Raw genomic sequence first — 16,017 nt, 5'->3', positions numbered from 1 at the left:
GAGTTAAATTGCATTTTGAACACATACGAGAAGTAGAAAGGTAAGACAAAAGTCAGAATATAAGAAAACCTGAACAAAATACAATCTTTATTCATTATTTACATTACATACAATGCATTACTACAAGGCTTTCTACACATTCCACAGAGAAGTGCTCACAGATTGGACAGTACCACACTTGGAAGTCCACAGTTCCAACCAGGGCTCGAGATAAATGACGATGTGGGACGGGGGAGGAAATTAAACAGAAATATTTGGCATTGCTTTTAAACAAAAGGTGCTTTAGATTTTTTTTTTTTTATATATATATATAGTTATTTTAGACTTTTTTTCCTCTCAATTCGCAGACACACAGCAACATACACGCACACCCTGTTCCAACACAAAATATGACCAGTGTTAATGAAAAAGAAGCAAGGTGTAATTAAAAGCTCCCATTACTTGCACTAATGACGACAAGTCATTAATACAGTAAACATACGCCATTCTGTACGCATCAATGACATTTCTGGAAAGGACTATCAGGGCCACGCTGAAATACACAATGAGAATAAGAATAGAATTACAAGAACGAGTCTAAATATTGGGGAAAATGGAACTCAAAATTTTACATGATTTATTGGGGGAGAAAAAAAAAAAGTACAAATATTGACAGAATTTTTTTTATTTCAATTGATTTTTCGATAAGAAAATGGTAATTTGATGAGAAAAATATTATACACCGGTAATCACAAGAAAAGCAATTTACAAAGAAAAGTTTTATTTGAAAAGATTGAGTCATAATGTCAGCATTGTAAGCATCAATATTGGGGAGGAAAAAATTTAAAGTCTTCATATTCCAAGAAAAGTTTTGAGTTTAAGAATTGAAATTGATTTTAAGACGATCATTCAATCCCCAGAGAGGAAATTTTTGTTCATATTGTGTTTATTCTAGTCTAGGGCAACATAATGAATTGTATTTTTATGAGAAGAAAATCACGATAGTATAAGAAAAAATGAATTTTAGGAGAAGTAATTTATTTTTTGCAATTAAGTCAGAATATTACAAGAAAAAAGTCACTTTACAAAAAAAAAAGTTGTAAATTTATGTGAACACTTTAGAAAAAAAATCTAAGGTTAAAAATAAATCAAGAGAAATTTTATTTTAAGAGGGAAAAAAATACTCAATTTTGAAGTTTGACGTTCTAAAATAATCAATTAATTTTGAAAGAAAAATGAATGACCTTTACGAAACATTAAATATCATGACGGTAAAGTCCCATTACATTTAATAATTCATTTCTATGATGCAGATGATGCACACGATGAATTCCAAACCACAATGTACAATCTTGTGAACCTATCAAGTCCAATCAGAAAAGCACCAAATAATTATATTCAAGTGTCTCTAGCATGAGGGGAAAAAAAGGCTTTATGCTTGTGTTTTCTTACAATGGGTGCCATCCCATTTCTTCCATTTTAGGTTATGTTTCAAATTGTATTACAATTATAGCTGTAAAATTAGATAAGCCAAATTTTTACATAAACTTTTATTTTTGCTCAAAGGAATCTCATTTGTCTTAAGGTCCTGTCATGATGGGTAATACATAAAATTGTGAGCATAACTGTAATATACTCTGATGGAGGTTATTGATTGCAGAAAACTACTAGGTGTCTGTCTTACTGAGTGCTGTTCTACTTATTAATAATATATATATATATATTTTTTAACTCAAAACATAGCACGTTTGAACATGATCAGCTAGGTGTATGGATGCAAATGATCAAGGCAGGAGAGGAAAAAACAAAAGCTTGGCAGTTGGTCGTCTCACACGCACGCGCAAACACACACACACACACACACGCACGCACACGCACAATGTCACACTAGTATAGCACAGTGTTGGCTAGACGTGTCTCAGTTTCAGGGGGGCAGCAGCAGATTGTGACGTAAAATGGAGTGAGGGACTCGATATTAGAAATGGAAAGTACCTGGTGTGTCGCGCTCTCTCGTCCACCTGTGTCTGAGCACTTTTGTCCAGTTGGCGAGGTTGTGGTTTGTCACAAGGCAGGGGAGGGGACAAACAGAGGGCTAAAGGGTGATGAGATCCACTAGGTTGCCCTTCGGCGGAGTCATGCTGTCGGGAAAGAAGTTGACGAGTGTGTCGAAGAGCTGCGTGCGCTGGGCGTACGTCTGGTCCACGTCCGAGAAACCTGGAGGGCATTTTACATTTATCTAACATTTAGTACTCCAAGTGCTAAAAGGTGAGTTTAATTACTTAATACTGTTTGTGTAAAGTGCTAGTGTGTGCTTAGTTAGCAAATGTTTGCCCATATGACCCCAAATGATCAACTACTCAATCAAGTGTGTCGTGCTTTTTCTTTGCCTTTTCTCATGATGCTAAATCAGACAATTGATGGCAAAGATGAAAAATGCGATAACCGTAGAACTAGAAATGGAACTTAAGATATAGGACACGTCTGTAATTCATTTGATAAAAATATTGTCTAGCCGGTTACTAATAATGGATCTATGGGTTTAGTTTTCTTGTTATTCTCTTCCCATCCAAGTGAAAAAAAAGCTGGCCAATTGATGAACCCCAGTGCTCCACCCTATTGGTGCCATACCATTGTGGTGGGTACACCAAAAAGCACAGGACAAATCTGTACTTTTGCAGACTCGTGCCTCTGCATTGCCTTAACTGTCACAAAAGTATAACTTAGTATACAAATGTTACTGATAATTTAAAACCCCATATATATGTTATGTATAAGGCCAATGTAGATTATACTAATAAATATTACCATAGTTGCATTTCATTAGCGGTGTAACTGTATCCTGCATAATGACAGTATTGCTAGCTATCTCTAAACAGTTACACAACAGTATATATTCAATGTCTATCAAAAGATGTAGTCAAAAATAAGTTTGGAGTGTTACCCAGGGGGATGAAGTCATTGCTGGACCTGAACAGAGCTGAGGGCAGGAGCTGAAACTATAGTGCAACATGAATTGTCATGTCACACAGAAAAAAAAGTTAAAACATTGTTTCAACTGACAAAATATCTGCAAAAAGGACAAATCCAGTACCTCTTTGGTCTCCTCGGGGTCTGTGTGGTCCACAGTGAGCGACAGGTCATCCTGCAGGTATTTCAGCGCGCTCAGCGGCTCCGATTGGGCTTTTTCTTCGAACCTGGACACACAAAAACATATTTGTGTTACTGTAGTACTGATAAATAGACACTAGATGGCAGCTGAGTCACTGAAATTGTGTACCCTCTACAGCAGAGGTGGGAAAATATGTGCAGAAGGGCCACATTTAAGTTTTGCAAAACCAATTGAATGGGCCCTGTCATTTGTAGATACATTTTACTGTCTATGTAAAATGGTTTATCTTAATAATATATAATTGTCAGATCTTTATTGTACAGTTTCTAATTCTATTTGAATTTATGATTAAAAAATTCTGCTAATGTTAATATTCAAAAGGTTTTCTATTAACAGTAAATTAGAAAAATTACAAAATAAGTAAAATCAAACGTCCATGTTGCTTTTTTTTACCAAATATTTAAACAAATGAATAAAAAAAGAAAGTTTTTTATTTTTTAATTGTTCTAATTTTGTAGATGAAAAATGTGTAAAATACATGAGATTGTTTTTCAAACAAAATAAAAAGTAAATGGTTCCGCTAATAAAGTTTTCTTTTATATTTATAATTTAAAAAAAACTAATTATTTAATAAAATAAAGAAATGCAAAATATTTTGTATTGTCAATTTTTCTAATATTACAGCACTTTTGATTATGTCTGCTTGGTGGACAAAGAATGGCCATATGTGTGGCACTTGGGTAATGTCAGAGCCCCAGGTGGGGACATGGTTCTATCGAGCAGCCACAGACCTGTACTTCCGGATGAGATATCTGCAGTGGCGCAGCAGATACTCCTTGGAGGGCCGACACAGTTTCAGTGACCAGAAGTCGTCCAGACGCATTTTAGGAGAGCAAGACTTGCCCGGATTGCCGCCAAACAGGTAATGCACCTGGGAAGACATTCCAAATTGGGAAGACATTCCAAATGCAAACCAGACAATAACGGGACATATTTTAGAAAAATAACTTTTTTGTATGCTAATAGCGGGAGCTCTGAAGGGCCTGTGAACTTATCAAGAGTGAAATTAAACAAGCAACTAAATCTTTATATGAATCATGCTAAACATTTGCATAGTAGTTATGTTATGTTGCTATTTGCCACAAAAATTGTGTGATGGGTACGTGAATTAAAACACCATACCTTATGCATCTCGTCGTAGACCAGCTGGTGAGCGAAGCGCGGACACGGCTCCTCCTCCTGCAGGACCTTGCTGGGGTTTTCCTTCATTGCCTGGTCGTTCTTATACACACAGGACCTTGGATAGCAAAAAAATAAAAAATAGAAGAGCAAGAACACTAGCATAAATTAACTTTTCCTCAAACTCTCAAGGAAAACTGTATAAATACGCCACCACATGGCCAGTAAAAAGATACGTTTCTGAGTCCATTTGAAGACTTGAATTAAAGGTAAGCCTTTACATTCTACAATAATATCAAGTACTAGTGTTCCACAAATAGTAGTTGTCATCTATCCCTCCTCAAAAAACAAAAACAAAAAATAAGCAACTCAAAATATTCCAGCCCATTTGAAGTGTTTACTTAGGAGGGTTCCTTTTCTTAAAGTTTATTCCAATTATATTAAATACGTATTCCAATTACATTATATACTGTGAACAAGTTACTTAAATAGCGGCCGTCCCTAATAGACACCGTGCCCTCGTCACTGGGTGCATCAGTTGCTTAAGATAAATAAAACAAATGCCCTAAATAGACACCTCCTTTATTCACATAAAAAAAAAGTAGCAAATGTTAGTAAATGCCATCGTTCATACATGGATAGTAAAAAGTTGAACCCGTTCAAAGTCTTTCATTAGGTAAAAGCATTTAATTTTAACAAAAGTTTTCGGATAATATTAAATCATATTTCCTTTCGTAGCGAGATAGCATTTTTGGCGGATTAGTGTTTTAGTAGACCCTTACTGGAGGTCACTCCACAACACTGCAATTAATTGTAATACTTAACAGTAGACTGGTAGTATTCTTTAAAATCATTCCCAAAATAAATGTCTGCCTCCTAGTAGATGCCTTCCCCAATCAGAAATTGGGTAAACAAATGCACAATTTGCGAAAATACAGTTCTATTTTTTCTCAATTTGATAGAACTATTAGTTAAAATCTAAACTCGGAACCTAGTTATACTTCATAAATCCCATGAGGGTATATTAAGGGAACAAAACATAACCACCTTGGCGTTGATAACAAATGACAACCCACGCACCAAAAGAGTAATGAGCACAACACATCCACATGAAAAGTCTCACTGGTCTGTTTGAATGGGCTCGGGCAGAACAAGAACAGCTAAAATCAATGTGCTGGAACATTGAGAACGACCTGTACTTTTCCAACCACTGATTCAAAAACGGTGAGTGCAGATACAGGGCGCACACACACAGTCGCACTCTAGAGGTGCTACTCTGCTGCATGTTAGCTCCCTTCAGGTACCCTACCAATTGTTGCGGGCGATGTCATAGATCCAGAAGGAATTGCGTACGTTCTCCTCGCGTTTGTCTTTGTCCTTGCTGAGGCCCGACAGGACGTGGATCTCGTTGAGCTCAGGGTCAATCGTGGCTCTCTGGGTAAAGCCCGTCATAGGTACTAGGGAGGAGAGAGAGGGGTCGGGGTGAGTGGTGGTGGTGGAGCAACGAGGCAACAATCATTATTCAACCTTGGAATTAACGTTTACTTTGAGCCATTCAAAATATGAAAGACTACGAGAGAGAAAAATGGCAAAGCAGCAGAATTTGAGGCTCTGGAAAAGAACGCACCATAACAGCAAGCCGCCATGGCAACAAGGCCAGACGGGAGTGCGCAGCATGCAAATTCTGCCCGACTTTCATTTCCTACCCACCACCTCATTTGCGGTAAAATCCCTTCGCTCAGCTCTCTTTATGAGAGTCAATAAACCATGTTTGACAACTGGCAAGACATCAAAATAAATACTTCATTACGATCATTTCTTTGAGCTTTTTCTAGGGCCCACTAGTCATTTACACGCTGGTTATAAAGCAGCACAGGTACGCTTACAAGAGAGCTCCACTGATTTAGCTTGCTGCAGGTCAAACTGACCCCTTTTCTTTTTTGACAAATTAGTGTGTTATAATGTTCTTATAACAAACACGCTTAGACTCAATATAGCCAAATTTTGCATTCTGGTGCCTTGTAATTTTAAGACTCAAAACTGGACAGCGAGACTTATTTTTAGGTGCTAAAGCAGTTGTTCATTCGATACTGCCATCACTGACTGTACTTTATTAAACATTAATTCATAAGTGGTGCTAAAGGCTTGCTTTGTTGACAGGCGCCTTCAACGATGCTACAGCAGTGCTTCCCTGAGCCGCAAATTCACTCACATGAGAGTGGTACAGATTTACAAAAGATACAAAGAAGCAACTGTTTGTGCTGGTCGCTTCCTCCCTTCCGTCCCTTACAGTTGTTTTATTGCACTGTCGCTGGCAATTTGTCATCTTTTATGGGTTCAAATTGTGCTGCATATTTATTGTAGTTAGGGCTGAGACAACAAACGACAACAACAACAAATATTAGCAATGAATTAGAATTTGTCAGATGTTTTTTTGCCCATGTTGACATGCAACGCTCCTAACAACACAGCTGTGAATAGAGGAGCAGTTCAGTGTTGCCAAATTACAAACTTTACAACCCCATCTCATAACTATTTTTTCAAAAAAGTGACTTCACTTTCATTTGAGAAGAAAACATGAGCAAAATGGCATCAGGAGAAATAAAGCAAATTTGAAAATAGACCTTTGTGAGAAAAATCTCAAGGTTTCAAACCACCCAACTCAAACTCAAATCTTACCCATGCCCGAGTCCTTCTTGGTGCCATCAGATATGATCTCCACGTGGTCTCCATCCACGTCATAGCTGAAGAAATCATTGAGGTAGGTCTTAGACCGCTGACCGCCAAACACGTAGAGACAGCGGTTCCTCTGGGAGAGGGAGGGGGGAAACTCTGATTATAAAACAAGCTCATCAGGAGAGACTAATCATTTTGCAGACTCACGGTGTGGAAGAGCATGCAGTGTCCAATACGTGACTGGATGTCCTCTGGGCCGGCGTTGCACGAATCTTCCCGCAAAAGGCTCCACGTGGCTGCTTGACAGTGGTAGGCGTAAAGGCCGCTAAACTGCGGCTCGGACGTGCGGTTGTCCTCCACGCTGCCGTTGCACGTCAGTATCCGACCGCCAAACGTGTAGATCATGTGCTTCTCTGAGTCCATGCACATCTGTTTGGATGACAAAACGGTAGGTTGAGATGAACGGGCACTCATGTTGAACGTGTAGAAATTTTCGATGAGTCACGTTAAAAGGCACTGAACGCAAGTCACTGAGTTTTTGCAGATTTGCGACCCCTCTGGCGAAAAGAGGAATGGAAGCCAGGGACGTGCACGCGCCCAGAGTGCCGAGTCGTTAGTGGTAGTTTTATTGTGCATTGCTTATCATAAATAAACCCTATCGCATTTTCGTGACGAGGTCTTACCTTTTAAGCAAGCTTTGGGTCCCGTTCCATCCTCTTAGGTCTTTCCACATACTACAATATTCGCGCTGCTCTAATATTGATCCACGTCCCCCCGCGACGCTTGTGCGACTTCAGTTTTGCCCTTTTTGTCACAATTGACAGGTGTTATCTTTTCCTGATCGCCGGTATCCTGACCGTGGTCGGGGGACGCATTTCTCTCCATGGTCAGAGTCATCTCCGGGGACAACTACCGCTGCATGTTGCCAACGTTTCGGCCCGATGGTTGAACAAAAGGAGCCACCGGGAGATGGGTCGCACTGCAGTGTTGGTTTATTACTATTTTTGACACACTTTTATATCCGCTTGTCTTTTTTTCCACGGTTGCGCCATTCCAACGCTTCCCGTGGAGCGAGCGAGCGTGCACGCGCCTGACGTAACGCTTAGGGACAAAACCTTAAGATTCGGTCCCGAACACCCGGTCATTATTTCACTCAACAGGAAAATAGGGGCAACAGCCATTGTGCCACGGTAGTGCCTCCTGTCCGTTACACAATTCTTAAAACATGTGTGGGTGAAAAATATGGTTATTTTAACACTCCAATTTGCGTCAATCTTGATTACGCGACCTAGAACCAAACTTGACGAGGAATCAACTTTTGCTAACTTTCGCCCCTCAGTGGGATACATGCTCTAGAATAATTATTTTGTATTTTAGTGACCTTGAGAGGACTTTGACTTCAACAGACTTTGAATGGTTACCTGATGGTCAAACACCAGCTTGGGCCCCCCATCAGCCGCCGTGTCCTCGCTGAGGAGCGCCCACGTGTTGACATCAATGTCATAGCGGTAGAAGTCACTCTTCAGGGACTTGCTGTTCCTGACACTGGAGTCCAGGTAGCGGCCCAGCGTGTAGATCTGGCGCCGTTGGGAGTCGATGCACATCTTATGGCAGGAGCGGGCACTTGGGCCACTCTGAACAAAACACAGGCTTATTGAAGTTTGTGAGACGCTGTTTCGGGCCAATGCAGTTCGTTTAGCCTTGTGTTCTGACCGGATTACCTCTTTCTCAGTGTCTCTCGAGATGCAGACCCACTGGTTCTCCTGAACGCTGTAAGCCCAGAAGTCAGCAAGGTCCTGCGTGCCATCCCAGCCGCCGAACAAGTACACCGTCTCTGCAGGACACAAACGATGCTTGATAAATGCCCAAAGTTGAACTCGTTGGTATGATCATCCTGTTGCTTCACAGAAAACTGTAGTGTTGATGCCAAGTGATAGAACTTATGTGAAGCGCTAAAAAACTTTCCATGGGAGGAATTTACAAATTTGAACGTTGGTTTCCAATGGGGAACCTAAATATAGATGGGGAAAATGCATATGAGCATAAAGGAGAACTTTATTTTGATGTCTGCAAAACAACACGTTTATATCTATGCTTGATATCTTTCTATTATTACCCTCAATTATGAGGTGATTCACATTCTCACGGAAAATTACCAAATTGAAATATTTCCAAAGGTCACTGATGGTGTAGTGGTAGGTTCAGTTCCCATTCAGTAACGACATGAACGTGGGTCTGACTAGTCTACGCGCCCTGCAACTGACTGGTGACCAATTCAGGGCGTAGTCCGCCTTTGTCAAAAGGGCTGGATTAATATTTCCTAAAATCCCTTGGATATATTTGGAAATTTACCAGAAATGTTCCACCCTTTAGTGGTATAGTGTTCTGTGTTGGTGTCTACTTCAATACATGGTTTGAAACAACATATTTTATTCAGGTGAGGGTAGGGCTGGGCAATAAATCAAATAATTTGATACATAGTCATTTTAAAAATTGAATCGTTGAAAATCGTTGAAAATCGTTGAAAATCGTTGCTAAATCGTGAAATCGAGTTTTATCTTCTGGCTTATTAAAAGCTTTTGTTCTTATGTTCTGTTACATCCAAATGTTATTGTGAGTTGTAATTTTGCACAAGTGGCAGAATTCTGGACGGGTGGTTTACAAGACATGTTTGCAAAAGCTACCAACTTACTTAATTGTGACATTTAAGCACAAACTATGAATGTTAAGTTTATGTTAAAACAGATTTGGAATCAGTATACATTATTGTTGTCTGAACAATTTGCACAGGAATCATTTTTGAATTAATGGAACATTTAAATGAATGTTTGTTGATTTTATTATATTAAAATTGATTAAAATCGCAATCGTATAATAAAATAAAAAATCAAGATTTTATTTTTTTGCCATATCGCCCAGTCCGAGGTGAGGGGAAATAAAGCGGAGTAATTTATTTAAGACCATGTTTTTTTTTTCTCTCTCTCTCAAAGCAATTATTAGGCATTACGTACATAGAAGCGAATGCCACTATTTGAGGAAAAACAGCAGTGGAATATTTGCTATTGGCTATAAAAGGAATGCTCTTAGAGCAGTCTCAATTTTCAAAAAAATGAAACTCTTGTTTAAACATCATTGAGTACAACAACAAAAAAGGTCAGCGTGTGCCTTTCTGAAACAAAGCCCTTCTCTTGGCTCGGCAGACAATAACGTGTCATTCACTGGCACGCACACTTCCAGCAGGGAAGTACACATCAACCGCTACCCGATACAGAATCATCTGATTAAACACAAATAAAGCATCGCAAGAGTTGTGCGGAGGAGGAAATGAGTCAGAGTGCTTCGCTTATTTAAAACAGCAAAGTCATAACACTGCTTGTACGTGCTCGTGCTCTCACCAGTCTGAACGTCAATGACCATTTGATGTCCTCCCCTCATCCCTGGCCTGTTGTCGTCACCATCGCCTGTAGTGCGCAGGAAGGCGGGCACAAAGACGGCATGTGAGTATGGGATGCATTGGGGAGGTAATGGGAACGGGAGAGGATGGCGTGGAATGGGTTGGGAGGTTGAAGGGTCAGCGACACCCAAACACACAAAAAGGAAAGCCACATTGTTTTAGCGACAAAGCTTTGACATGACACTGAAATGTTTGGATAAGTCCCACTTGTAATAGATGGGCTCACTGTTCATGTCGTCTCTGTTGATTTCTTGGGCGCTTGTACCTTTGTTGCATTTGGGGATGATCTGACTCCACCTGGGCTTGTACTCCTGCTGGCTGATATACTGGTTAAATAAACCGTCTATGAAGAGAGAAGTGGCATCAGCGCATACAAGAACTGGACAAAAACAGACTCTCTGAAACGGCGCCGGACCTCGGACGGCTTTGTCAATGAGGTCCTCGCAGGCGTCGAAGTCGCCTTGCAGCACCAGCCGGTCGTGCAGGTGTGTGAGCATGGGGTGTTCAAGTGCGATGCGCGTCTTCTTCTGCAGTGACTCGAAGGCCTCTGTGTAGTTGTGCTGACGGAAGTGTTTGAGGCAAAGGCGGATGGCTTCCTGTTCTCTGTACTGAAAATACATTCAAAAAAAAACCTTCTAATTATCCCAATGAGATTCCAACTCTTCTTACCAGAAAGCTAGTATGTAAAGCAGCTACAAGAGTGAATTCTAATACTATTTTGCTGCTTAATTGGGCTGCTGAATAATATATTTTTTAAAAAGTCATAGGCAATCAAACATTGTCAATTGTTTCATGACAAGTTTGGCAATCACGTAAAAGATTGTCAATCAGGAATCCTTTCTTTGGATTGACACTAAGACACACACTGTTATCTAGTCAAGTCTTGAATCAAATGACTGGACAGGACAAGACCAGTAGAGGGTGCTGGAGATTCAGTTCGATAAACCAGAACTAATCTAAAGATTTCATACATCTACTTTTTCATTCGACTTTTGTATTTAGAAGCAAACATGCTTGTATGCTTTATGACGTGTCCCGTTTTCAGAAACTGCACATACTTTTTCACTCGCTTCCTTTAAGCAGAATACACCTACATTTTAAAACACTAATCGGGCCATTGTGCTGCATGCAACTACGACAATGTAAATAGAAGTAACTTGTCATTGATAAACTATTGTTTGGCCTTCTTTTCATAATTCTGTATTAATAGCACATTTTGGCATCGACAAAAAAGTAAACCTCATAAAAATTGGCTGAGAAACGAGCAAATTGTGACTTGAGTTCAATGTCAATGCATTGCCTCTGATTGGAACCACGTAAATGTGTTGTTTAGCTGGGCTGCTATAGAATGCTGGCATTTTATATATTATGTGTTGTCTTTATATCTTTGAACACAAAACTCATGGATGTGGAAAACAGCACATAAATCATGGGGGGATGTCATTAAAGTGATGATAATACTTTGAAGTTGGACATGTATGTTATTGTGTTATGGTAAAAATGACCAGGGTAGTCAGACTGCTAGGATTACATGTTTGGATCAACAGTAAATGTATACCTGACAATCACAGTTGATAAAAATCAAATGTTTTTAGGGTTAACCTTTGAAATTCCATAGAAAGTACTTGGTGTCATTTTGACCCCACTTATGGAAAAGTGTGGTACCTATACAAAAATTCAAATAACTCCAAAACTATAATAATTAGATAAAATACCAATTAGCCTCATGTCAAAGACAACCTATTAGAGGAATGCATGGAAGATCAAACGATAAAAATGTAAATTGAGCAAACAGTGCAAAAACAAGCCCTTGGGTTATTTTTCACACATGCCCACATCTTACCTTGCTGTACCAGTTAAGGCAGGGCTGCACCACATCCGGATCCTCGATACCATGCAGCTCAATGTACCAGATGCTGAAGTTAAAACTTGGACCCCATGACATCAGAGGCACTAAGGGACAGAATGTAGGGAAAAAAAATGGGTGAACCAGCTGACGAAAATGAACATTTAGATTTACATCGAAGCTAACCATTCCTCACCTATTTTGACGAATCTGCAGGGAAACATCTGCTCATCGATCTTGTGCTTTAAGGTGAACGTTTCCTTGTTGTAGTCGTTCTTAAGGCCACTGGCAGAAGGGAAGAAAAAAAGAGGCCACCCTTTCACTACTTCTACTGTTGGACGTGCTGAGTTCTCGCATATGCTGGGAAAATCGGTTAAAGGAGACATGTTTTTTTTTCTCTCTCTTTCATTTGAGATACGAGGGTTTTGGGCTACAAGCATGTAGTCAAAATTCATAAATCAAAGTGCCACTTTATTTGTACACAGGTGATTAAAATGTGAATTTTCCATAAGATTTAACCATCAATCATAACATTTTGTATTAAGCTAGTATTTGTAAGCAGATCAAGCTCACCTGGACAAAAGCTCAGTCATGTTTTCTTCGCTCATGCCACCGAACACCTTGAACTTCTTCAGGTTGCAGACGTGCGTTTTCTCATATTTCCCGAAGGTGATGCTCTGAACAATCGCTGGCCTCTCCAGTTTCAAGATTAAAAACTGAAAAAGCAGGGACAGCATCCTCAATTCAGCTGGTTGCATTTTGATAGGAAAACATTTAGTAGTTAAAGAGAGACGTTGCACGGACATATTTTGCCAGTTAAATTACAACTAATAAGACAAATAAGCACAATGAAACAATGCAGAAGTTGTTATGCAACACTGGTTAAGAACTGGCATATTGCAGCATTTACCTGTGGAGGGTAGTTGCTCTCAGATGACCACCTGGACGACTGATCGTTAGGTTTGTCCACCAAAATGTTCCTAAAAACAAACAAGCAAACAAACACACACAAGAAAACAAGACAGCCAATTGAAAAAAAAAGAAAAAAAAAAGCACATATGCATTTATGGGGACAACAATCACAGACTATGTTCATTAAAGATGCCCCAATGGCAATTAACCTTCATATGTGGGCATTGGATTGTGAGAGGCAGCCAAAAAGAATGTAAAAATTCCACACAGAAAGGCCTTGATTTGAACCCTCATCCTCTGAGGCAGATGAAGTCATTTTTTCACTGCAACGCCTAATTCATGAAAAATCACACGTTGGTGATTCTCAAGTATCTTTTTGAAATGGAGTTCCGCAAAAATAATCACTGCCCGAGTACAGTTCAGTTGTATTTAACTTTTACGTTCAATAATTTGCAATAATGATTAAGAACTGTTTGTTTTTTAACACATATAGGTACACTTTGGTTATTTAAGTGCAATACATTTCATTTGACTTGTTATGTTTATTTTTCTTTTCTATATTTCAGAGGAGTGTTAATGTTGTTCAGCCTGTGCAAAATGTATTCTAGTTTATGGTACTCAATGTAAGACTTTGAGAATGGCTTGGTTTATCTTGTGATTTAGTATAAAGCTGGATGTCAATATTATCTTGCTTTTTGTTCGTTCGTTTGTTTGTTTTTGCATGTGGAAACCTGTCATCTCTGCATTTAGGGCACAACAAGATGACATTGTCACTGCATTTCAAATTGAAGTACTGTAACCACTATTGCATTAGCTGGGAAAGTCCAAGTAAACGTAGTGTATTGTTTAATTGAGTTCAAATGTTTCTGTCATGCATTGTGGAGGTCCTGCAAATCACCCCTCCCCTCTGATGTTATTTATATTGCGTCTGATATTTACTGACACTAGAACAACGTACCACATATAATGGGGCGGGGGTACTAATATTTGCCCGCACAGTGTCACGGCGTGAATATTTAATACTCCTAGAATACTAACTACTCCTTTCCACCGAGTGCCTGTCACAAACCATTCGAAAAATGTCGCTAGCATCGTAGCCAATGCTAACTAGCCTGGATTTAAGACGAGGAGCTAGGCCAATGCACTAACTAACTCGGTGCTCACAGGACATAACAAAGGCCTAAATGCAGATAGCGGGCAGACGAATGTGGAAATTACTCACTCGGGTAAATACGTGGAGGAGTACGAGCTCCATTTAAAAACGCTGAACGTGAGAACCCTGCTCTCTGGAACGACAGCCATCTTGTTGCAGGAAGAAAAAAAGGGGGGTTGGGGGAGGAAGCTAAGGAAGAGGCACGTTAGCTCTAAAAGACATACGACACCTTTTCTGTTCAAATATGCAATGTAACACCATATTGCCTATATCTTTTTTTAAATCATATTTATTATATTTAAACAACGAAGCATCTCTTAAAACAACCCCCCAAACAATAACAAATCCATATTTTAATCTATGGTTTTATTTACACACACACACACACGTTAAGAATTCAGCTTCTATTGAACACTCACAATAAATAGCCGAATATAATAAGTATAAATTGTCTGCGTTAAGTGGGAATTTCTGACACGTAGTAGGGCTTTAATACAAAAAGAAAAAAGGAAAAAAAAACGCACGCACTACATTCACAAAACGAGCAGGCCTGCCCTGACAAATATGGCGACGACAAACACGCGTCATGTACGTATAGCTGCGTGAAAAGTTAGCCCATCACAACAAGACCCGTATCACTGGCTGTTTTGTTAATTAAATACTCACAAAAGTTATAAAACATAGTATGTTCACATACTGAGATCCACGCTGCCCGTAACATACATTAGTAAACCAGAATAACAATTTAGTTGATCTTGAGTGAGTCATTTAACTACAATCTGAAAACTGGATGTAAACTTACGGGCAAAATTGGCTTCTTTTTTTTGTGTTAAATTGTGCATGTTAATTATATGTAATTTCCCAAACAGGATCAAATAAAGTCTGTCTGTCTGTCTTCCATTTAACACGAGTTTCAATGTCATGATTAATTATGAACGCAGTCACATCCTCAGTTATAAAAGGTTGCGCTTATATGTGCAACATTATCTCAGTTGTTTATTTTTACTTCCCCTCTCTAAAATGCTTCTCTTTTTTCAGGAGTTGTAAAGGACATAGGTCACATTTATTCTTTTTTCTTTAACATTAGAAAATATATATCCTCTGTAAATGTACTGTGTGTACTGTCTTGTTGTGTGTCACCAAACATGCAAGCAATTTTGATTTTCAATTAAAAATAGTTTTGAAAAGCAACTTTCAAGGTGATCTCAGCCTTTCACGAAACACCGAGTCGGTGGACACAAACACTGCAGATGCATCATCGGATGACTAATATATCTATTCCCGTTAAATGGCTCCCCTCTACATCATCTTATTGTACTCCAAGGCACGACTCATCTCCTGCAACACTTGGGTCCCCCACCCCTGCACCACTTCTTCTCGGAGGCGTGCCCAGACCTCTTTGTGTTCATTAACTAAATGTCCCATTGTAATGTACAGTTTTGCATCACTTTAATCCGATTTAGCCGTGTAATTCTGTCTTGCATCTTGTTCAATGATTTTATACCTTGTAGTTCATTGTTTGGAAAATTGGTCCACAATAAATGTGTCATATAGAGCTCATTAATATCTTGACACAGTACAGTGTAGTAAAGCTATGTCATAACACACTGTGAATATCATTTATTTTCAATAACATTGCAATGCATGCATTATTGTATGTTCTATAATGGGACTTATGGCACCTAGCCAGAACAGCAACAGCAAGTATA

The 16,017-nt window shown here is 39.2% G+C and overlaps 1 protein-coding gene across 2 annotated transcripts; it reads right to left on the bottom strand.

Annotated features, from left to right (window-relative positions):
- Positions 1–60: 60 nt before the first annotated feature.
- Positions 61–14,496, bottom strand: mkln1 (muskelin 1, intracellular mediator containing kelch motifs). Of its 2 annotated transcripts, none has more exons than XM_086058259.1 (18): positions 14,378–14,496; positions 13,154–13,223; positions 12,817–12,959; positions 12,440–12,528; positions 12,241–12,350; positions 10,813–11,005; positions 10,624–10,740; positions 10,339–10,404; positions 8,665–8,777; positions 8,365–8,577; positions 7,151–7,372; positions 6,947–7,076; positions 5,577–5,724; positions 4,271–4,385; positions 3,880–4,019; positions 3,071–3,173; positions 2,921–2,975; positions 61–2,193 (listed from the first exon to the last, which is right to left on the bottom strand). In XM_086058259.1, the coding sequence occupies exons 1-18, from the start codon at positions 14,455–14,457 to the stop codon at positions 2,072–2,074; spliced, it is 2,229 nt and encodes a 742-aa protein (XP_085914385.1). In that variant the 5' UTR covers positions 14,458–14,496; the 3' UTR covers positions 61–2,071. The 2 variants fall into 2 exon arrangements, with proteins under 2 accessions (XP_085914385.1, XP_085914386.1); XM_086058260.1 differs by having other exon boundaries at positions 10,663–10,740.
- Between the last annotated feature and the right edge of the window lie 1,521 nt (positions 14,497–16,017).

Source organism: Leptonotus elevatus, chromosome 17 (assembly GCF_054856555.1).
Source record: "Leptonotus elevatus isolate MCC_2025b chromosome 17, RoL_Lele_1.0, whole genome shotgun sequence".
NCBI lineage: Eukaryota > Metazoa > Chordata > Actinopteri > Syngnathiformes > Syngnathidae > Leptonotus > Leptonotus elevatus.
Note: the sequence above shows the minus strand (reverse complement) of the source record. Positions and strands in the feature narration are given on the sequence as shown.